Source organism: Chamaea fasciata, unplaced genomic scaffold (genome assembly GCF_029207755.1).
Source record: "Chamaea fasciata isolate MVZ Bird 193981 ecotype frontalis unplaced genomic scaffold, bChaFas1.0.hap1 SCAF_1, whole genome shotgun sequence".
Taxonomy (NCBI): Eukaryota; Metazoa; Chordata; class Aves; order Passeriformes; family Sylviidae; genus Chamaea; species Chamaea fasciata.
The window spans coordinates 95,311,296-95,335,644 of record NW_027094086.1 but is presented as its reverse complement, the minus strand read 5'-3'; the positions used below and the strand labels follow the sequence as shown (position 1 = coordinate 95,335,644).

Here is a 24,349-nt window from a genome sequence, read left to right as displayed (position 1 = left end):
TGACACAAGGCTGTGTGTCCATGCAAATCCTTGCAGTAGATCATCCCTGTCACTTCCAAGAACCCACAGTCATGATGAATCAGAATGCAGGAGCAGCAAAGGAGCCCAAGCATACGACCACACATGTTCCTAACAACTCCCAGGCAGAAAAATCTCACTGTGTGCTTCCTTCCGCACTCCTGCTTGGAATGAAACGATCTTCATATTTAGACTTTTATCAAGACTTTACTACCAGTTCTCTGACTGACTTCCTTGATGGTTCCTAAAAACTGACAAGTTTTGTTTATAGCTACATGTGTCATGATTAAATTCATCTTTTGAAGCAGCACATGAATTCAATCCAAAACTCTTTAGTATTTCAGAGTTAGTATAAGGAAACAAACTTTTCCATGGCAAGAACAACAGATCTGCCATACATCAAAACTGCTTTTCTCTTTTTATTAATATTTACAAAAAAATGTAAATTCATAACAATTGTCTGCTTGCGCATAGCAATAGTACAAAATCCCTCAGTTTCAGTATTGATGTATTATAAAAGTTTTATTTTGGAATTATTGAAAAGCACACTTTATCCAGTATTTTTTCCATACTATGAGATATACACACCATATTAAAAAATACAAGTATTATCTATTCTTTGTGTTTCAAGATACAAGGGATCACAATAACATTCATCTTTTTCAAATCCAGGGTAGAAGTTTTGTAAATGAACATTTTAGTGGAACCACCAAGTACTGTTACTCTCAAATTAAGTGCTCTCTAGAGTGATTAAAAGATTTAAAAATATGGGGAAATGTTTAAAAACGATTTCTACAGATTATTAGCCTTTGGAGATAGAAAACACAATAATGATTCCAATTCATGTATTTTTTTGTTCCTCCTTGGAGATGTTCAGGTCTTAACCTGAACAGTAGATTAAAAACAGAACAATTATCTACAGAACTAGTCGATAATTGTACTGCAAACATTTAATGACTACTGCCATGATTCTGGGAAAATTATCACTTTTCAGTGTCTATAAAATATAAATTTTTCTAACACATTATTTGCTGGATTTCAGTCAAGATTCACATACCAGTAGATAACACTCTCCCTGAACAAACAAAATGAAAGCAGTTTAATTTCAAAAGTACATTGCTAATGACATTATGCACTAATTAGTTTGGGGTTGGGATTTTTGTATGTGTGCTTGTTTAATCCTGTATACATGATAATATTATACAACAATCCTCATAGAAAAGAGGACAAAAATGCAGTTTCTGTCATGGACAAAAACTTTATAAAAACATAATACAATTAAAATACAAAATAAATATAGTACATGTCAGATTAGTTACTAGTAGCATTTGATGTTTCTGGAGACTGAAGAAATTCATAGGGATCGTGAACCATGTCTTGCTGTTCTCCAACACTCAGATGAGAGGGGCTTCCTGTTGAACAGGGGGTAAAAAATCACAACTTTAAAAGCACAGAAAAAAATAAGAGCTCTTTATACATATAATCAGCATAGTTATTTCACATGTTCCTTTTAGACTTTTAAAGTAAGACAGACATCTAAATGATATTTAAACAGGAGATTATGAAAAAGATATCACAAGATTCTTAGTAATTTAGATAATTTTTGGAAAAGTAATCATTATGCTATTAGTCTGAGCTGAACAATTATACAAAATGCAACTATCACCCATCCAACATCTTCTACCTTCTCAGAAATGGCACCAAATTGTTAAACACTACGTATACTGTAATCCTGTCTTATCATTGAATTTTACAGTTGACAATGAATTGCTGTTGTAGAATCCCACTTGTTACTTGTTGTACACAACTACGCTGAAGTAAAATACTCATTCATTATATCCTCCTTAGCATAACTAAGGGCATCTAATGCAAGTGCTTATAGGGATTTGCCAGTGAGTTATTAATTTACTTCACAATTACTTCATTCACATCTAATCAAAAAACAGGAAATTACAATTAGTAGTCTTAGTTCTGGAGGTCAAAAGTGTGTCTTGTTAGTTATCTCTGCTAGGCATATTTAAAATTTAAAACATGATCAGGCAGCACACTGTTTTATCAGAGTAGTTTCCCACGAAGATTTATGTAAATTACAATGTAAATTTAAACCAATTTCAAATAGAGCACAAGTACTGCAACTTCTGTGACACAGCTAACTTTACCAAGATGATGCTGGTCTCTTTCAGAGGTATTGGAGAGAGAACTCAAATTCGATGATGGCCGGGATCCCACTCTGTCAGCCTGAGCTTCATGAAGGTCCTGAAGCAGTTTAGTTGTTTCATCCAGATGTAGATGGTTCTCATCATGATCAAGCTCCTTCTTCACTTTTCCTAAGAGCCACCAACCAAAACCCATAATTAGCACATGGACATTGACCCATGAATTACCAAATCACTATAAAGAAGTTCAAAACTCAATTGACACAAACATTGTCTACACACAAATTACCTCAATCTTGCATTTTCCATCACACTTCTAAAAAAGAACAGCTGCAGACCTGTGCAGTATTGAAAGATGAAGGAAAGAGCCACACGGAAATGGCTGAAGCAGAACTGACTCCCAGTATTTAAACAGCTGTAAGAGCTTAATTTGTCTCCCTTAGCTGTTAAATGCCAAACATGGACAGACTAGCCTGGGTTGGAAGGGACCTTAAAGGCTGTCTCGTTCCAATCCCCCTGCTATGGGTAGGAACATCTTTCACCAAACCAGGCTGTTCAAAGCCCCATCCAACCTGACCTTGAGCACTTCCAGGGATGGGGAACCCACAATTTCTCTGGGCAGACCGTGCCTCACCACCCTCCCAGCAAATAACACATTTAATTTGTGGCAAAAGAGAGTCAGCAAGAAGATCACCTAAATATCTAACTCAAGATACAGTTAAAACAGAACATGAAATCTATGGAGGCAAAGATATCCCCATCACAGAAGGTTCTAAGAACAGTATCTTCTTCAGCTACGCTGATTTTGTAGTAAGCCGAATTAAATTGTGAAATTGGGAAGAACTGGATGTATGTGCCAATATATGCTGTTCTTTCATACGAAGACCTAAAAAAAATTCCCTCAACTGTAAACAGGAAGATAACCTCCTTTCCTTCTTTCTTAAATGTTAATTTTGCAAGAATTATGATAAAAAGTAATGTCATAAACTCTCCCTGAAAGCCAACTAATCTAGCAGTATGATTATTTACAGAAAGGCTGAAGAAGAAAATATAAGCAGTTTCCAGTGGTGCATGAAATTTATAGTTAGACTGATATGTCAAAACATTATCTATAAAATGGACACATTAATTTTTCACTGAACTGCAATAAAATTAGAGTGAGACAGCATAATCAGAGCTTGCAGTTTGCTTTTCAAACTGCACCTATGTGAGAAATTTGTAGAATTTTTTTTTTCCTTTAAACCTTCGATTAATTTGGTTGTGTTTTATAATAGACAGCTTAGCCTCTTTCACATTCAGAATTAAAAGTACCTTAAAACATAAGCAGGTTATTTGCTTGGATTACATTTTTGAAGACATTTGACCAGTTCAGCTGCCTGCAGAAATGGCAAGAGTACTTTTTGTGGTATTTAAAGGATAACTATCAAGGGCAGGTATTTGGAACAGCATCCAAACTCTTTTACACAATGGAAGATAAAGTCTATCCAGCACCAGAAGTTTCTTTTGATTTTTGTTTTGGGATATTCCAAGCAGCAATATGATCGAGATTCACACACTTACCTACCTCCCAACTTATTTTAAAAGACATCATATGAAGGAACATAACTTCTGAGTGAAAGCTTTGCACTGATTCTTAAAATTTATGTTACTATGAAGACAAGAAATACAAGCAAAGCTATCAAAATAATGAGGTATAAATACTTTATTTTCTTCAGTTGTATTGGAAAAGTTAGCTTGGATAACACATGGATGTCTCAAAGGAAAACAACAGAGTAAGGTTTCATTTATCAGATCTAGACTTTTACCTCTGTCAAATGTATACCTATTACTACTTTTCAAACACTTCTCTAAGTCTTAGCACATCCAGCTGTCATTTTGTCTAAATGATACGACTAACCATAACTGATGTCTTGTATATTTAGTTACTTACCTAATGAACTTAACATAGAAATATCGAGAGATACATCTGAATACGGCTTCATGGAGAGAAAGTCCAAGTCAGAAGTGTTACTGTCTCCAGCAGATTCTCCAACCTATTAAAATACAAGAAACAGAAAGATTAGCAAGAGTGACAAATCTGTCATGTTAACTTTACAATGTTTAAGGCACAAATCCATTCTCTCAGAAGTATTATCTCAACACCTGAGACTGGAGCATCCATAACCATCTTGGCTAACATGAAATTCAGAGACAGCTCAAAAAGGTTCCAGTCAGGTGACAGACCAGTCACATGAATGGCCAGGGATGTGCACAGTAGTCCAAGTCTTTTATCTCATGATTGGGAACCACTGAAACTCAATTACACATTTAACTCACGCATGTCTCATGGTAGAATCCTAGCAACTGGAAGTATTACCAGTGTCCCTCATCTTCTCCGTATCTGAACACTGGATTTATTGAAATCTTTTGTACAGTGGGCCTCCTTCTTCACAGTACCAGCTGGAACTGGCCTCTCTATATTTTTCCTATACATCTGGATAATGAAATACAGCCTGCACTCTACTACTCCCTTTCTTTCTACACAGTGGGAAGTGTGCTAATGTAATGACACAAAGGAAGAAATCAGTCACTAAGCTTCAAACCTGTTCTAAGGGAAATCTCTGAGGAGGCCTGATTCAGTAGGAGAAATGAGACACTCAGGTAAACACACAACCAGATATTATCTTCTAGAAATATGAAAATGAAACCTAGCACTTACATGAAATAACTTAGTCACCTTCTACAGAAATCCATACCTTTCCACAAAAACATATGGAATATTTATAAAACTATGATTTTTTTAGTTTTATAATGTGATTCATATAATTTTTATGTGAACTGCCACAGAATGCAGTGTGTATCTTCTGTTGTCACAAATAATCTGCAAGATAAAGCCAGTACCACTTAAAGAAAGATTTGATTAGTAGTTGTAAAAGCATAAGATATACATTATTTACCCATACTTTCTAATGGACATTTTCAATGGATGTGGTAAAACTGGTTAATATTAATGGAGTTTTTCCAACTTTACAGCAGGCTGAACCTCAAATATCGATCTGCAGGTCAAGTATCTTTTTCACATTCCTATGTGATCTTTCTGCCTTTGAGACTTAGTTATGCATGCTAAAATAAGCTGAAGAACAATAAAGCCACAAAAACAGACTGAATATCAGCGAATTCATTTTCAGTACTGCAACCTTATTCTAAATAATGCAATTTTAATATTCTACCTCAGATTGTGCACTGAAACAAAATAATGTCTCAATACTACTTTTTTGGGTTTTTTTCTCTGTTGTTTCCCTCCCCTATCCCCCAGCCATTTTTACCATAATCTGTTTGGAAGAATCCAGACACGTATTACGCAACTTGTGTTCTTCTTTTATAAGAACTGGCAGAACCTAAAGAACAAAAAAAATATTTTAAATCTTAGCATTTTATAGCTTATATTTACTAATAATGTTCACTGAGAATGTTTGAGTAATTTACTGTTTTCCACAATGAGATGCTGGGCCATCACAGGAAACTGCCACAGTCTGTGATGTTTGAGTGTAACCTTCACAAAAATATGAAGACCAGCTCTTCTCCAGGGCAATCACATACAGCCAGGCCAACAATTTGTAACTTAACAGGACAGCCTTTCTAGAAATAACCTAAAGCCTCTCCTTTCTCATATAGTCCACTTATCAATCTTTTCTGTATTACCATATAGAACAGAGACACATTAAATGAACTAAAGACTTTGAATGTTGCAAGCTCAGAGAACATAACTTTCTTTAAATGCCAAAACACTTTTCCCAGTTAAAAACCCCAAACAAATAGACCAAGTATTAGCATAACTTACTTTAACTTCATCCAGTGGTTTTACTGAGATGTTTCGCCTCTGGAAAGAAAGAATATCAATAATTTATATTCAACAAGTAAGAAAGATGTTTTTCTTGTACCACTCTGAAGTATAGTCAAATCACACACAAAAAAGAGGCTACAGACAGCTAACTTTTTCACGTATCTGTAATGCAATTAGAATGCAACAGTTGCTGTTCTTGCATATTTTACTATTATGCATTTTAACTAATCTTTGAGTCCCCTTATACTTCTTCTGCTCACAAACTTCGTATTCAAATGCAGTATCTTAGTCATTACTTCAGTGAATTCTGATCACATATCATTAAGGTTGTACTTTCAGAGATACTAATTCTTACTCAAATGCAGCAGTACAAAATGCTCGAGCATAAAACACCATGTATATAATCACTGAAATACACTTGATTGTGTAAAATCAGCATATATCCATATTTGTCACAACTGAACAGCATTTTCAAGTGCAAATAGCCATTGACCATTTGAGAGATCTAGAAATTCTCACCTGGAACAACAATCATAGAAAAATACGGTAAAAGGTAAAGGCACACTTTATTTTAAAGCTAAGTTGACTGTGTTGCATACACACATTTCTATATGTAGAAGAGTATTCAAAATATTGGGTTTTAGCTTTTTGAACTAATCCTTTACATTTCCTCCTGTTATATGTACCATCTTTTTCCTGTATGGAAGAAACACCCAGAAAATTCTGAAGGATTGCTGGAGTGTTTCATTCTATTGTCTCCTTATTTCCAAACACTACCCACCCTATTCCACTTCTAAGTCTGCAAAGATGTATCATAATCTCATTTCCACCACATCAGGAAGCCTAAGTACTTTCCATTTTCTCACCCTGCCTACCTTCCTTTATTCCTCATTCTTTCAGAGTGTCAGCATTTTAAATAGCAGACAATTATTTCAAACTAAGAGTAGTTTGCAAAGTGAAGATAACATGAAATAATCTTCAGAAAATTTTCCCTTTTTTTAGCTTATTTTGTCTTGGGAATGCAAACATTCTCTCTAGAATCATACCCACTCCTGAGAAAGCTCTCTTCTCACATCTTAGAGTAAATCTTATCAGGAAAGTGCTTTTGTACATAAGTTAAAAGGTTTCCCTGTAGACACATTACACGAATGTAAAAGTTAGCACTGGGGGGTAACAGACACCTGGTAGAATGGTAATTCATCTGTTTTTAAATTTTATTTCCATGTTCCAAATAATAAATCCTTCCATGAGAAATGTATTTTGCTTTTCAATTAAGAAAAAAACCCCAAAACCTTCACAAAAGCATTGCAATATAACTCAGACATCTGTATGTCCATCATGACATTGAGTGACGAGGCTGCTCAAACTCCATCCAGTAGGTTGGTCCCCGCTATGCTGCGTCTCCTGCCTCCTGCTTTCTGCAATCACATAGTGAACCACATTGGAGAACTGAACTAGCCAGAGAAAAGGATTCCTTCTTTGTTGATTAATTCAGTCTCTAATTTGGTTTATGGTTGCTTGAACAGCTAAAACTGCACTGTTTAAACTGACAGTGGAAAACAAAGCATCTCACCCAGTATTAAAAAGCCAATAGATTCATTCTTATTCTGATGAATTTATGACACTTTAGTGCACCCAGGACATACCTGCTTTAGCTGATAAATAGTTTTGGAATGGTCACCACTAGTGATCTGGTCCAGAAGATCATCAACTATTTTCTTGCTATAACTTCCAGCATCCTTCACAAATTCTTGTAAGCTAGCAGGAATAGAGATAAGCATTACAGAAAACACATACTTCTACCAGTAAAAACTACTTCAACTTAAAATATGTTTTCCCAAATACACTGCATTACACCTACATTTTCTTTTTTCTATGACTCTTTCATTCTTCTTCAGAAAAGCAATTAAGCTGTTAGGACAGAGAGCTTTTATTGTAATAGAATGTAGATCTGCAACTTGTTTTTCACAAGTACCAGCAAATTTTTACTTGAACTATCACTGTTGGTAAGTTAGTGGGTTAAAAGACAAAACACAAGAGATGAAAAGCTTGAAATTATTTCTTTCCCTCCAAGATCAACAATTTAATGATAAGTGGCATTTTTCTTTTCAAGTAGCTTTAACTCTTATGAAACCCCTTGAAAAACATCACTGTTTTAAAGCCACTGAAATACATTACTTGCCTTTTAAAATTATTTACTGCAGGGTTTAAAGCAAAACACTGAATCTGTGGCAACCTATAATATACTGTGGTTGAAGACCCTAATAACAAGATCCATAACAGCCTTGCAATAAAATAGAACAGCTTAAAAGGACAAATGGAAACCTCCCCTAAAACTTTCCCCACTACCAAAAATCCAAAAGCAAACAAACAAAATACAAAAAAACCCCCCAAACCAAACAAAAACCAACCAACCAAACAAACAAAAAACCCCCCAAAAAACCAACAAAAAAAACCACCCCAAGAAGGATGAAAGCTAACCTAAAATTTTATAGTGATTTATTTTAAAAATAAATTTTAAAAAATCAGGATTTGGAGGCTCTTAGTTGAGATCTAGTTTAAATCGCTTTGCAAAAAATTGCTATGAGGAGTTAGCCTTCCTAATAAGGAAGCCCTTACCTTAAGGCACACTGGATCCCAGTTTCATCACCGTATGCTGAGTATAGGAGTTCCATCTCATCTGGTTTCAAATCATGAAATATAGAGTTGTTTTGCAAGGAAGGTGCTGTATTGGCACTGGTAAGAAAGGTTACTACACAGGTAAAAGACACAACAAATGATTAGCACAAGCGTCACAGATCACTTGGGGGGAAAAAACAGACTGTGTTTTCTGAAACAGATGCAGAAAGTGCCATGTACTTTTTGTATTCAACTGAAAGCAAGAGCAGCATCTCAAGGACACTTCCAGACTGTAGAATCAGCATAACTATTTTAACCATATAAACAAACATACTACTGAAAAATCGAGAACTAAGTTATCCACTCCACAGTGAGAAGAAAAAGGTTCATGGCCACATTCCATTTTATATTTCTACATTTTGTGTGCATCTACTTTACTGTTGGTTGCCAGTACATTTCTGAACAGCAGATTAGAAACTATTAAAAACTGTCAATAATACCAGGAAAAAAAAAATCCAGTCTGCAAAAATCTCTGTCATATGTTGCAAAAATGCAAATGACTGGAAGTAGTCTTTCAACTGTAAGTGCAATTACTATGGAAAAACTATTTCCCCCAGAGGAAATGGACTAGCATTATTAGAAATCTTCTAGTGTGGCTATAACACTAAGGTAATATATTAATCCATAAACTGCTAATTAAATTACATTTAATAAGCAAAAAGTTTTATTTAATAAAAACTGCATTCTGCTGTTAATGGAATTATTATATATTATAAAAATAACCAAGCAAACTTTCATATAGAGACAGGTATAAACTGAAACTATTTTTTATCAAGTAATTGCTTGAATACTTAATAAATACAAAGTTAAAACACAGTCTTTGGTACTTACCTTTATTTCTTCGTTCATCTTTGAAGCCCAGTGTAGTGAATCCAGGTAATAATTTGCTTGACAGTGAACTCAGATCCACTGGGTGAGTTTCTTCCTCTAATAATTTGATTTAAAAGAAGGCTTAGAAAAGTATTTCATATTTAGAATTTACAACAAATAATTAGAATTTTCTATTTTAGAGTTGCAATTAATGAAGACTAAATGTGTTTTAAACTATACATTAAGGGTAGGTACTGTAATTCAGGTTCTCCATTTAAATTTCAAACACAAGCTACAAATATGCTTCCATGTCATATCCACAAGATCTATGACAAAGCATGTGAAGAGTGAAAATACGAAAGGCAAACAGAAACACCTTTGGGGTATTTAGGGAAATGGTTTAGGAAATAACTAATGAAAATAATATTTTTTTTTTTTTAAAAAAAAACTAACAACAATTTTAAAACTCATCTATACTACACAGGATCTGTATCTATTGTTAAGACTTCAAAACCTGTTAAAATATTTAAGACTAGAAACGTTTGCTTGAAAGAGTATGGCTTTTACCTTCGGCTTCTGGATCAGATGAATTTACTACACTAAATAACAAAGTTCCATCCCCATTTTTTTTCAGATAACCAATCTGTGAATAGAACCAGAAAGATACAGGAGGAATCATTCAAAACTGTTCACACTAAAAAAAGGAGTTGCCCATTTACAGAGAAAACTATAACAAGCATTTTTAGCTGTATTGAGATACTGCACTTTGGTATTCCCTTTTTCATACAGAGAACCCTAGGTCACAACTATTTAACACCACTTAGCAAGTATTTCAGAACAGAGGACTTAGGGGCAAAAGTTCATACATCATATATACAATGTCTTACACATCTTTCTACATCAGATCTGAAGTTTGCACCCAAGACAAACCCAATTCCATTATTAGCACAGAGCCAGCCTGACTGCAAAGTCTAGAACACACATTCTCTTTAGAAGCAGATCTATAACTCCTATCCACAAAGTCACTGCTTATTTTCAAATGTAGATTGCACTGCTTGCTTTCATGTCTCACCCCAACTTCCTCTAATTAATAATACATTTATGAACATACTACCAAGTTCTTCAAGAGGAAGAAGTGCTGTGACAGACCTATTGAAGCAGACAAGCACAATGTTAAAAAGTGAAAGACAACATGCTGTCTCTCAACAGAGCACACCAAGGTCTGTAAAGTCAGAGCCAGATCTGATGCAACAAGCAAAGCTAATGTCAGAAACCAACTACACATGAACTGAGAAAAAAAAATACAGTAACCTCTAAATATTAAGCAAAAATGAAAACCATTCTCTCCCTACAAAAACATTAGTAAATACTTCCAAGAAAATCAGCAATAAATCTCTCCTATTCTGTTTTTTATCCCCTTCCATCTGAAAAAGTTTAAAACTCTCTCCATACAGCAGGCCAGAGCTAATATTGGCATACAACAAAAACAGAGGTGAGAGATGCTGGAAAGACAAAGAACAGTATCTTCAAATGATGCCAAAAGTTAGCAATGGCTAAATTCCAAGAACATGCCAGTGTTACCTAGATTCAGTGGGACATGCAGTGGGGCTGTCAAGCTGATTTAACAGCCTTAGCAATTAAGAGCTGCACACCTTGAGAAACTTCCTTGAACAGTGCAGAACTGACTGCATCAGCAGGAAAGACTGGCATTGCTTTGAAGAGATTTAAAAAGCCACTCTTACTTTGGAGGCTTCAAATAACCTTTAATCCTAGCAAGTCTTCTAATTATCCAAAGAAACAAATACACTGAAGCTAAGCCTTCACGGACTATTCTTTGCAGCTTTACTTCACAATCCAGTTGAGCCTAAATTGACTGCAATAATCAGAGCCGCTGCCCAAGAAATGGACATTTAAGTTTGAAGAAATAACACCACTTTTGCTTCAAAGTAAAGCTTCTTCTGCAATAATTTTTAAAGAGGTGGAAAAATGCAGGATGTGGATACATCCTGATTCTTTTTTCAACTGCAGTGGCCACTAGTGTGACAGATAGGAAATGGGAGCAAAGGTGGGAGTAAGTCTCCATAAAATTCAAGGGCAAGAGACTAAATGTACCTCAGCACAGATGTGTAATGAATGCACCAGACATTCACTCCAATCCTAGCATAAGGAAACGAAGCAATTCACCACCATCATCAGAGAGCTAAACAACCCACAGTTAAAAAAATTGATCCTTCAGAGAAAACTGCACCAACAGCACCACCAAGCTTGCTTTTCTAACCCTTGGAAGAGCACAAAACGCAAATACACAGAACAACATCAGAATCACATTCAGGACTGTCAAACTTGCTATCTTAACCTAGTCAATAGATCTTTGTATTTGGTACACATGGTACAGCCGACAGCTACTTGTAAATATAAAACTACAAGAGTTTACAGACTCTCCTCATTAAAAACAGTAACACTAAAAATATGTTCATTCGGGGGGGGGGGAGGGGGCAGCGATGGGGAGGGGGAATCCTAATAGTCCTATAGTCCTTCAACCTAAGCCATAGTTTGCTTTTTCTGAGGTCGCAAAAGTAAGAGAAGTGTGATGTCACTTTAATCACTTTCAATGCTAAGGGCTGCAATACAAGCCTGAACAACATTTCACTGTTTCCTGCAAGTGAATTTCCAATGGCCTTCAAAACACAATAGAACCCAAGATTCACTTTGGACCCCCTACAGTGGCTTTCAGTGGAAACTTAATGATAGACAACAGTGGTATCAGTATTCCACACAGAACATACATCCCAGATGTTCCAGTCTCAGAAAGCCTAACAGTAAAGCCTGTTTCCTAACGTGAAACAAAGCATTCAGTAGTCAAGCACAAACTGGAACTGCAAACTGCCATGTGAAGTAGACCTTGCTGTTGGGTAGATATCGATTGATCCTATCCCGAGCTTCATCTGCTGCATGTTCCACTAGTGCCAGGACATGTTCTTCAGCAGTGCTGTCTGTCAGGCTGCACGCATTCCCCTCAGGTTCAAAAATGCAGCTAAAAAAGAGAAGAACAGGAGCTGTAGAAATTAAAAGCTAAAACAAAACAAAGGGCTGAATTCTGGCTTTGCTTAATAGAACAATCAGTCCCACTCTTCTCCCTGTGTCAGTCTACTTCAGCATTTAAGTGGAATTATAATCACATTATAAAGTTTTGCAGCAGAAGCTGCAAACTACAAAACTGCTTAACTTCAAAAATTTGTTTGTGTACCTTGATGAGAATGAAGTATAAAATTAAGTACAAAACAGTGATTTGGAGTAAAATTGTCACTAATACAAAGTGAATGCTGTATGCATCCTTGGTCTCCCACATGCATGAATACGCTATTTTCAAAAATTCCAAACAGGAAGTTGCAAAAAAGAAATTACGTTATGAGGGACAGAAACCGTTGCTTATCAGAGAAAAGATCCAACAGGCTGCATTTATGATAATTATGTCATATAGCTGCTTGCAAAGTTAGACTCCCAGCCTAACAGGGAGTCCTTTAACTCCTATGTTTTCTAGCACTGGCAATTAGCATTCCTAATCTGCATCAATCACACAACTGCCTGTAATTGAAATTACAGAACTGAATATTTATCTTTCAGTAGACCCCTTTTCATTAAAGCTCCAAACCAATAAAATCAAAGCAAATAAGCATACCCAAGGATGGAACAGGACACAGCTATCACATAAAATCAGAAAAAAGTAGTATCATGAAGAGAAGTGTGAAGATATCATAGAATACGGAAATCTTCATTATATTTTATATATAAAATAAGTGTTGCACATCAAAGTATTTCAGGGCATTATATGGACATTAGACGCTAGGGCCAAACACCTTAGGTACTGGGTAGAGCATCTCCTCACACCAAATCCATTTCTCTCTCCTGGGTTATCTTCTTCCATTTGCTTAGCTAAGAATTTCTCTCTGTATAGAGATTCAGATCCGATACACAAGTAAGTTTTGCTATTAAAGACAATAAAAAGATCACAGGATCATACTATTACAAGACAAATGTGTTACAGTATTTTGTTTCATTGAAACTTTAAGAAAAGGTGTACACAACAAGAAACCCCTCAACAACTGGCACTTTCTATCACACCCTACAGAATACTTAGAGGACAAGAATTTTGAGAGAATGTTCAGAAGAATGCAACATCCTAAACAAATTTTTCAAAAACTAATTAAACACCAGGATGTACAAGTGATCAAGTCACCTTTTCCTCCATATAGAGGTCTAAGCTGCTTTCACACTTTGCAAACATTGATTTAAACTCCTTCCCTGTTTCTAACCATGAAATACAAAGGCAAAAATATCTGCTACTAGGTTTGTTTTTCCCCTCTGAGGGTCTTATTGTTCATCAAAAAATACAGTATAAATCCTACAGATACAAAAATACAAGTATTTAAAAGTTCACATTAATGAAAAAAAAAAAACAAATTAATTCCAACTACTGAAGTTATATAAATATTGGGACGAACAGAAAAGTAGATTTATACTGCAACTGATTGCTGACAAACTGCTACCAGGATAAAATTAAAGGTCATAATTTTTAGCTATCTGAACTGTATGTCAAGGTAGATACTAAAGACAGAGCAGCACCGTGTGGTTTGGCAGTCTCAATTTCTTGCTCTGTGACAAAAACAAAGGTACTTCTGTGGCAGAGTCTATGCAGGAATTAATGCTGGACAGCACACAAACCAAATTATTGTGTCTTCTAAAAAAATACTAACAATCAAAAACCAAAGCACCTCCTCCTCAAGACTTGTTTACAAAAACGTGCTTTCACATCAGAAATCACATGATTTCTATCCACAATCCATTCAACAAAGGACAAATTACACTTTAATTCTCTATGATACGGCAACAGATTAGTTTCTGTACGTTATCATTAGAAAAGCTTCCACCACAGATAATTACTGTTTAAAATTATTTTTGAAGATATATGTTGCAGTCTTCTATTTCCAAAAAAACCCCGAAATTAGAATATTACTTCTTCCGTCAGCATTCAGGATTACAAAAATGCTGAAAGGATAAAAAATGAAAAGTGGCTGATGAGAACTCTAAAGTTCACATTTAAAAAAGATGAAACAAGGTGTATTTTACCCTTTATACTTTGAGGATATACAAAGAAATCTGCAAAACACATCTACATGATAAGACTATTTACAACATAACTAGTGATGCTCTGTTGCAGTATTTTTTCCATAAAATTTCAGCTGACACAATGCTCTACAATTTAAATTCATAGACTATCTTTGGATGCCAATGCAAGAACACTGAAAAACGTAAGTTGCTTGTATATCATGGTTTCTGCTAAAATCTCATAAAATAAATTGACTAAATTCAGATTAAAAAAACCTTTTACTAACATTAGATTGTACTTACAAAAATATGAATTTGTGACATGGGGATACCTATTAGCTGAAGGATTACTATTGCACTAGCAATGTATTTTACCAAGAACCTCAGTAAGATTTTCACGGGGGAGATGTTATCATCTGTTCCAGAAATAATGTCCCGTACCTTCATAACCTGCCAGACACGGTTAAAGTTAAATAAAATCACTCACTGATCTGGGGCCACCTTGCCCTCCTGGAAAGAACCTCTTACATTTTGATGAGACTACTTCAGAAAAGGAAAAAAAGGGACAAAATGCAAAAGGTATTTGTAGCTATATCCAAAATAAAATAGCATTTTAAACCACTATGAGAAGTAACCACTCATTATTTAATACAGATATAAAGAAGAATGAAAATACCTGTATAGATATGAATTTTAAGTGTTTGAAAGGATATGCAGTCATTTTTGAATTGTTTGCTTCAAGTTAGGAATCACTGGGTTATTAAACAAGTTCTATAAATAAACAAATAAGATACAATAAAATTGCCCATTTATCCTATGGACCTCAAGGAAAAATGCTGAGGTTTTTTCCTCAGTTCTTTGCTGCTGTGTAATACTACAAAAGCTGCAACAAGCCAGTAAGCAGGCCCATTAAAACTTTTACCTAATAACTTCTTTATTTTGCTTTTTGGATTTCTTGGTAGTCTCTGCTTGTACAGGAACAACTTCAGGAACAGGTTCTTCAACTGCTGTGTCTTCGTCGCCCAAAAGAGCTGCCTGCTGAGAAAAATCCATGTCCTGCATAAACGACATGCTGCGCTTCAAAGCTAACAGCCGTTCCTAGAATCAGAAAGGACAGAGCAGCAGGGACTTAACCTTTCCCTCATAGCCAAGATGCTATGATAATGGGATGGGATGGGATGGGATGGGATGGGATGGGATGGGATGGGATGGGATGGGATGGGATGGGAATGGCCATGGCCTTATTTTGTTCTTAATGTCTCGTTCTCAATGGCGATGCAACATGATTTGGTCATGGTAGCATGGCATCAGAATTTCTGCAGCCCAACTATCAAGAGAGAAACAAACAAACAAACAAACTGCATATGCAAAACCAACTATTTTACACAAAACTTACCATCACTGTGACACATGCACGCACACTCACACACACAGAGCAGCTCACACAAAAACCTTCATTTGACAAGCCAACAACCATTTTAGAGTAAAAAGTATTTGCGACATCTCTGAAAACTCCCCTACACCCAACACCTTGAAAAGAGTAGGGCTTTCTTGTTTATGCAGAAATAAAACTTAAATGAGATCATTTTCAAAGTTTCAGCCAGAAGTAGGACTTTACAGTAGAGTTCAATACATGTGGATATTAACTGCTTCCACTGAAAGAAGCTCTTACAGACTTCGGTAGTGCAGGTAACATTGAGAAATAAGTAAAAATTACTGGGTTATAACAAGAATGCCATCAAGCCCTGAAATATAGCAGCACTAACTGGCACTGCTATAAATCATCATAGATGGATGAAACAACCTTTACCATTGCTACTTTGTTCCTTGTAAGTATGGTGACATAAAAACCCCCAAAGTTTCTGCTTTTTGTTTTTAGTAAGTCTCTTACTTTGCTCATCATTTTAAAGCCTGTGTGCAGTATCTTCTTGGCTAGCTTGTAGTAAACAGTATCTGGTCTGTTGTAAGTCATTGCATTATCACACATCAGTTTAAAATCTGCCTGTAAAATACAAAACAGAAGAACTGTAAACATTTCAAGTCCTTTGTTAAATGACTGGAAGATACGACTCCATCTTGGCAGCTTTTTGAAGAACACAGTAATATTCTAGCAGCAGGCTCATGAATGCAAGCCAAAAGCAGAATTGCAAAGTTTGAGCCTCTCCTACCTCATCAAGATGCTCAGTTTCCTTCAGAACTGGCTTTTGGTTATAAAAAACACACTCTTTCCTGAATGCTAAATGTAACATCTTCTCCTTAACCAAATGGATCAAACACTGGACTGAGCCACCAAGGTAACTTTTTACAGCATTTAAGCCCTCTGCCTCCAATTCTCAAGACCACCACAAAGACAGAAATTGAGAAGGTGACATGGAGGAGCAAACTATGGGCCAACAAGCAGACAAAGTATAAGTAAGCTACACTTCTAGTGATTGCCTTTTAAGTGTTGCAGAAAAAGTCAGTCTTTTGCTTGTCCAACTTTGAAGTAGATCCTTTTTTTTCTGAAGCAAAACAAATGAGTTTCCTGCAGCAACTGCCTCTCTTCAAAATGCAGGAGACAGTTCTTGCCGACTCTACTCTTAGACAGATTATTTATTGTCTTGTGACTAGCCTTAGCTAGTTATATCAGACAGGTAATCTTTTGAGCCGAACTTGTTTCAGAGGTTAAAAACCTGCAAACTTCATTTCTGTATTAAGCTTATGGCCTTGTAGTTCACTGTAATCAGGTTACCCTCATGTATCTAGAAAGGGAGTCCAACTCTTTTTTCACTCTAACCTGGGCAGACTTTTAGCAAAGTTTTATTACTCCTCTGACCCCAGCAGAAGCTAAGTCCTTGAGAAAAAAAGAATGTCAGCCTAAAAAATGCTGCAATTTTATTTTTTTTATGCTTCTATCCCACCAGTTTCAACACTGCAACCTTACCTGTAAATTAACAGTCACAGAGCTCCCTCCCAAACTTTCCTTCTAAGCGCTGAATAAGACAAAGACAATCCAGCAAGACAGAATTTAGAGACCTGAAGGCATTGCTGATGGCAATGCTACCATGAATCCTTTTTCACTATTTCCTATAAATCTCTATAGCATATTTAACAAAATAGAATAATAATCTTTGTCAAAGCATCTGTAAGAAATGTAAACCATTCTTTGCTCACCTTGCTGGACCTTTCAAAAAAAGAGATTAACCCTGAGAAACAAGCCAATGCTCTCTTGCCAAGGCACCATCAGAACAACATCAGTCTAGGAAAAAGCAATTCCAAAGGCAGCTAATAATTCATGACCTTCATGAATCAGTTAAGGAAAACTCTCCTTCAGGAGCTAGTGATACCATGAAAACATTTCTTACTGCACTGTCTGTAAAACCATGATGCATCTAATAAATTATTACAGCCATAACAATACACTTAATAACTAAGTTTATTTGCAAATAAACTTGCCAAGTAAGTTTCTGCCAGAAGACAATTTCAAATGAAGTTCTATGAAAAACAAGATAACTAAAGACAAAAAATATGTAGCTATTATTGACTCGTATACAAGATGCCTCAGTATATCCACAGGTTTCTTACAGACAGGTCCAAATTACATTTAAACCAATCTAACAAGGTCTAGATCAAAAAAAAGAAAAAGGACAAAAAAAAGAACTCAATGGCTTAAGACTCTGTGATAGTCTTACTCCTGTTGAAGTTTAGCAGCATAAGTTCCACAACAATTTAGAAGATGTTCTTGGTTTCCATAGTAATTTACAGAAGAGTGTAGTAGAATCTGACAGATTATTTGTAACACATTGAATATACAAAAGTGCCCAGTTCTGAAAAATGGAGCATTAATTAATGTAAGAAGGGACTCTGCAGTTCAAAAGACTCTTCAGTTTCTTACAAGTTGTGGAATATCTAAATCTTTAATAATTCACCTTGAATTCAGTGACTGATTTGTATTCATTTGCTGCAATTTTTTCTTTCATCGTACCAAAATCCATAGGGTGTTTTATTATCATGGAATATCCAGGAGCAATGGCATCTGTGACTGGAAAAGCAAAAAATCCATGAGGATCTTTCCTAAAAATAAAAACAATACATTTAGATTTAGGGCAGCCAGCAAAACGATCCTTGCTCTTGAATCACATTAATGACACAATAGTACTACTTAAAAAACAAAAAACACTAAAAACATTCTCATAAAACAATTTCATGTTTGAAAAAAATCCTGATAAAGGAGAGCATTTTGATTTCACATATGTAGACAGACCTTTTCTCAAAAAGAACTTCTTGAAAATTTTCAATAAAAATGTCTTTTAATTCAATGATCAAATCATCAATTCAAGCTAGTTCTTGTATTTCTTAATTAATTCTTGTGTTTTCTGTGTCTCTACACTCCAGCTTGGTCTTTTGGCTTCATTGAGGAAAAAAGGTCAGTTCTTCTTATTTATAAGGTCCTCGAAAAATGAATACAATGTTTAATTTTTTAAAATTAGTTCCAAATTCAGCTTATTACTACAAAATAAAAAAGGATTTTTTTTAAACATGAGGTGCAGGTTTAAGAAAACAATAAAATAAAAAGCCTCTCCAAAATCAGAAGATTATCAAGTAACAAAGTCCAAATTTGCTTTGTGTCTGATAGTGGACACTAAATAAAACAAAATTTAACTAAACAGTTCAATTTTAAAATATTGTAGAGTTACAACAGGCTTTAAAATCCTCAACTAAGTCATTAATATTTAATATATTTATAATGGCACTGTATCCTCTGCCATTTATTTCCCTGCCCAATGTTAGAATGGCAAAGTTGGTGATAATTTCCCTCAACTTATCTTTAAAACCTACCAGGTCTGACATGGTTGCAAAGGTTAACAGATATATCTAGGCACCACTTTCAAACAGAAAACCAGGATAAGAAGCTGCTAAGTCACACATATAAATATGTATCAGACATGGCCAACATGGCTATAGACACAATAACATTTACTACCTTTGAAGCTGGCGAAGGAAGTGTTCCAGTAATTGCTGGATTGGTGTGCTCTCATTTTCAGCTGCATTTTGAGATGAAAACACAGATAAGTGCAATGAAACATCATATGCATACATTTACTTATTTAAAAATATAAATACCAGAGAGAAAATCTTACTACAAGCACAGCTTGTACTGATCTGAAGCTGAATGTGACATGGATTTCAAAGCAGAAGCATATCAGATTTCTAAGCACACAGTACCTATTTCTTCTTTTATTTTCTGAGCCTTTTTAAAATCACATTAAAACCTAGTGCCCATTAAGTCAGATGTAGTTCTAACTTTAGTAGCTCTAAGAACAACTATTAATAAGATTAAAACAATTACATTATATAATTTTGCAGAAAAAATGAACCTTGATTGCTCAAATACTGCAGTTGGGAAATCCACATTATTACAACATGTTCACTGTGCAGTTTTAATGGTTTCTTCACCATAAACCCCATGCAATTCTCTAAACCTTTCAATCACAGAGTGACAAACAGATGCAGACTTGCTGGCAAGTGAGGAAACAATTACAATTTTACTTCCTGTTCAGATCATACAAGAAACCCTATGTGTTAATTACCTGTTACTTCAGAAAGACTGGCTTTAGTGAAGGATGAAACACTAAAGAAGCATCAAGAATTGAAAATCCAATTCTCCATCATGATAGAGGAAAGACATTTCCTTTCTTAACCAGAATAGGTCAGGCAATTTATATGCTTTCCAATACCATTTTACAACCAGATGAAAAGACAATAATAATGGGAATAGTTTTTTTATTGTCAGTTCTTAAGGCTCCTAACTACCCAGAAACATAAAACTCTGACCTGAAAATTTCAGATGCCTTGACAGCTGATGGCCACCATTCCTCAATTTAATGTGCGGTCACAATTATAAAATTCCTTGGGATTATTTGACCAGTCAAAGAGCAGTATTCCAAAGACAAGACCCGCAATACTGCTAAAGACACAATTTTTTGCAACTCGGTTCCATTTTCAGGCTTACGTGTAACCAAGATCATGATGTAATTGAAAATTCTCTAATGTAAAGGTTTCTACTGAGTAATGCTGAGTTTTAATTACTAAGCAATGGCTACAGGTAGAAAAAGCATGGCAAAATCTGAAAAGATTAAACATGCAGAAGTTGCCACACACAACTGACAAATATTTTGGCTGGTGATAAGAATTAAAGATTTGCAAATGAAAACCAGAGGTGGTGTGTGGTGTCTACAGGCTTTAGAGACACACTATCACAACTTACTTTCCATGACAACAGAGATACTATAACTCCACATAGATTAGAAAACAAAAAGACCATAACAACACCTAACAAGTCTCCAAAAGAGTTTTTTTCCCTTGAACTAAGTGAAGCTTAATTTCAGACATTCTGATCACTGTTGTGTAAAAGCTAAGGAGGAGGAATTAGGGGAGCACTACATGCAATAATACTTTTATAATGAGGTGTATTCTGCCTAGGAACAGAAGCCAGAGATAAATGCCCTTGGCAATGTCAGTCACCTGAAAACAAACCTATGAAACCTGCTTGGAAGCACCAAGAGGAATACTGACTTTTCAGACAGCAGAAAGTTCTGAATGTTGGAAAAATTGAAGTCCCTACAGTTCAGTAAATCTTCATGAAAATTTTACATTTTGGTACCTTTGATAAAAGCTTTGTTTTGTGTGCTTTTAAAAGAACCAAAATAATTTAATCTTTCACACTGTTCACCTGGCTGAGTTCTGCATGCTCTTACAGGACGATCTGGAGGAGGTTCAACCTCCACCTTTTTTCCAGGATCAAAGTCATCAGTTTCTCCTTCAGTGTCACACTGTTCTTTCTCCCGTTTCCTCTTTTTCTCTTCCTAGGACAGCAGAGAGAAGACATATTTTAGAGGGACATACATGGAATGTGTAATCCCACAGACCAGAAGGTAAGAAACAGTGATGTTTTTAATTTGGAATACTCATTCAATATCCAAGTCATAATATAGTTTAAACAATACTGCATACATTTTCACTATTACTTTTTTAATATTCTTCTGCAATTAAAACTGAACTGTTCATCTTTCGCTACCTTGTATTTAATACAGTATTGTTCTATCATTCCTGCACGTTTATTGTAAAGACAAATTCTGGAGCTATTTATATGTAAAACTGCATGATAATAAACTACACCAGACAGCAAAGAAAGTTAATCTACTATTGAGTGACGATCAATCTGTGGCTCTGCTCTCATCAATGTATTTTTGTTGTTTGTCACATTAAACAGTATTAAAATTAAAAATTAAAAAAATTAGTATAATATATGACAACTCAGTCAACAAAAGAATCATACGAAACAGAGGTGGCAATTAATGATCTCTTCCTGAGTTTTAAAGCAAAAGCATGCCTAAGTCGCTCACAAAATCCTGTAATCATTATTTACATTTGCACAGAAAAGCACAGTTTCATTAACCTTCCTTAGACTATGGTTTTGTTACTTAGCTATCCATTAGCTTACTTTGAATGTATTAATAATGAAGTTCTGGGGAAAAAAAAAATCCAAACAACCCCCATCCCACAATTCAGCAAAGGCAATCAGTACTGCAAAATCTTGCATGGACAGCTGGTTTTGCTACACTTCAAGTCCCAACCTGTAACATCTGTACTAAGAAAATCATGCACTATCTGGGCCATATTCAAGCGCTTCTGAATGATCCTATGAGATCTGTCACTTCCAGTTGATTTTTTTGCTAGGCTTGTACTACTTGGAATTGATAGATGCTAGCCACAAACACACACAAAACAGCACTGAAAAATCTGTCACACAAGAACAGTGAAACTACCTGATAGGAAAGAATTAAAAAAAACAGAAAGGTCAGAGAACCATTACTACATGAAAGAAATACTACTAAAATTAAATTGTACAAGTAAATGTGCTGTCAATGCCTTACTGCTGATTTTAATCAAACTCCCCAGCGTTCAACACAGACAACTGAGGTGACCACACTACTTGCTACTAACAAAGCCACAAAGCCTAGCACACAGGTTATTTCAAGAGCCAACCAAGTAATGTACCACAGTACTCAACAGTATCAATTTCAATGTCCAGTAATTTGGCAGACCTCAAAGAGATAAATGCAACCCAGATTTATTTAAATAGCTGATAATACCCTCCCTAAAACAGTAGCAAAACATGTTTGTGACCTGGTTAAAATACAGAAGCATACATTCAAGGTAAATAAATAAGGAAAATAAAAAGTTACAAGAAGGAAGCTTTTACTTTGTTCATAAAATCAAGACAAAAGGTATCTCCTTTAAAGGGGAGGAATACACCAACTCACACACAAGGGTTCTCTACATTTCTGAATTGCTATCTCCAGACAATAAGCTTCTTTCAACAGTGATTTAAACAAAGTTCTGCATCAGATTTTAGACCTGATAAGCAAGCATGAAGGATGGTGTGTCTGAATTCTAAAAATCGCAGCTTACCTTTCTCTTTCTTCTTTCCTCATCATCTAGATGCTTTTCTTTTTCCTTCTCTGACTTTTTCTTCTTTTTTTTCTTCTTTTCTTTATGTCGTTCTCGCTCATGATCTGATCTATCATCATAGTAACTAGAATCATGCCCTGACCCAGAAAGTTCAGTGACTTCACTGCCGCCAACCTTAAGAACCAGCTTTAAGGGTTTTTCCAAAGGCTTGTCCACATAATCTAAATTTAAAAAAATATAATAATAATAAGAAAATGCACAGGGAGCTAACAGCACACAGCAATTACAGAATCAGTCTCAATTGGGTCAGAAAAGACCACTGAGATTGAGTCCAATCTATGGCCAAACACTACCATGTCAACTAGACCATGGCACTAAGTGCCACATTCAGTGTTTTCCTATGCACCTCGAGGGACAGTAACTCCACCACCTCCCTGGGTAGCTCATTGTAATACATAATTACCCTTTTTGTAAAGAAATTCTTTCCCAATGTCCAACCTGAAGTTCCCCTAGTGCAGCTTGAGGCCATGTCCTCTTGTCCTGTCATTTGTTTCCTGAGAGAAGAGACCGACCCCCACCCGGCTAACACCCTCCTTTCAGGCAGCTGCAGAGTGATAAATTCTCCACTGAGCCTCCCTCCTTTTCTCCAGGCTAAACACCCCCAGCTCCAAAGCTCCTTCTAGAACTACTGTTTATAAGGATTCGTTGCAAATTAAAAATATATACAATACATTTGAAAAGAGAAATAATAGCTAAGACTAACAAATCCAAGCTAACAAGCAGTCGTTCTGCACGTCTTACGCTGTGATGTTCCACAAACCCGAAAGACATAAGAAACCGGCTCTTCGGCCTCCCCTGAAAACGTCGCAAGGTCCTTGCAGAGCAAGATGAAATCCAGCATCACCCAAGCATCGCAGCGACCGGATCCTCTCAGGAGCAGCCGTGAGAAACACGGAGACGCTCGGGCTCGCACCCCACCGCGCGCCCCGCGTTCCTCGGGCCGTCCCCGCCGCCGGCATCCCCGGCACACGGAGCAGGGTCTCTGCCCAGGCCCCCAGCCCGGGCAGGGACGCCGGGCCCCGCCGACAGCCGAGCCGGGGGAAAGGGTGGGCGCGTCCCGGGTACAAAGAGGACCCCCCGGCCCTTACCACTGTAGGCGGTGGCGGAGGTCGAGCGCCATTCTGCCTTCTCGGCTTTGTGCTTCTTGTGCTTCTTCCCCATGGCGGAGCCGCAGCCGGCTCCGCCGGAAGCGCTGGGACGGGCGGACCCTCCCGCCCGTCGCGGAGGAAGATCCGGGTGAGGG

At 36.2% G+C, this 24,349-nt stretch overlaps 1 protein-coding gene across 6 annotated transcripts; it reads right to left on the bottom strand.

The window, feature by feature from the left end:
• Window positions 1-527: 527 nt before the first annotated feature.
• BRD9 (bromodomain containing 9) lies at window positions 528-24,344 on the bottom strand. Of its 6 annotated transcripts, none has more exons than XM_066189968.1 (18): window positions 24,195-24,344; window positions 23,047-23,267; window positions 21,305-21,437; window positions 19,556-19,616; window positions 18,501-18,645; window positions 16,484-16,594; window positions 15,515-15,690; window positions 13,344-13,433; window positions 12,388-12,520; window positions 10,054-10,129; window positions 9,508-9,603; window positions 8,617-8,749; window positions 7,644-7,755; window positions 5,995-6,033; window positions 5,480-5,551; window positions 4,105-4,207; window positions 2,178-2,345; window positions 528-1,430 (listed from the first exon to the last, which is right to left on the bottom strand). In XM_066189968.1, exons 1-18 carry the CDS (start codon window positions 24,265-24,267, stop codon window positions 1,330-1,332), a joined length of 2,043 nt encoding a protein of 680 aa, XP_066046065.1. In that variant the 5' UTR covers window positions 24,268-24,344; the 3' UTR covers window positions 528-1,329. The 6 variants fall into 6 exon arrangements, with proteins under 6 accessions (XP_066046065.1, XP_066046075.1, XP_066046082.1 ...); XM_066189978.1 differs by having other exon boundaries at window positions 15,515-15,630; window positions 24,195-24,343; XM_066189985.1 differs by having other exon boundaries at window positions 15,515-15,627; window positions 24,195-24,343.
• Between the last annotated feature and the right edge of the window lie 5 nt (window positions 24,345-24,349).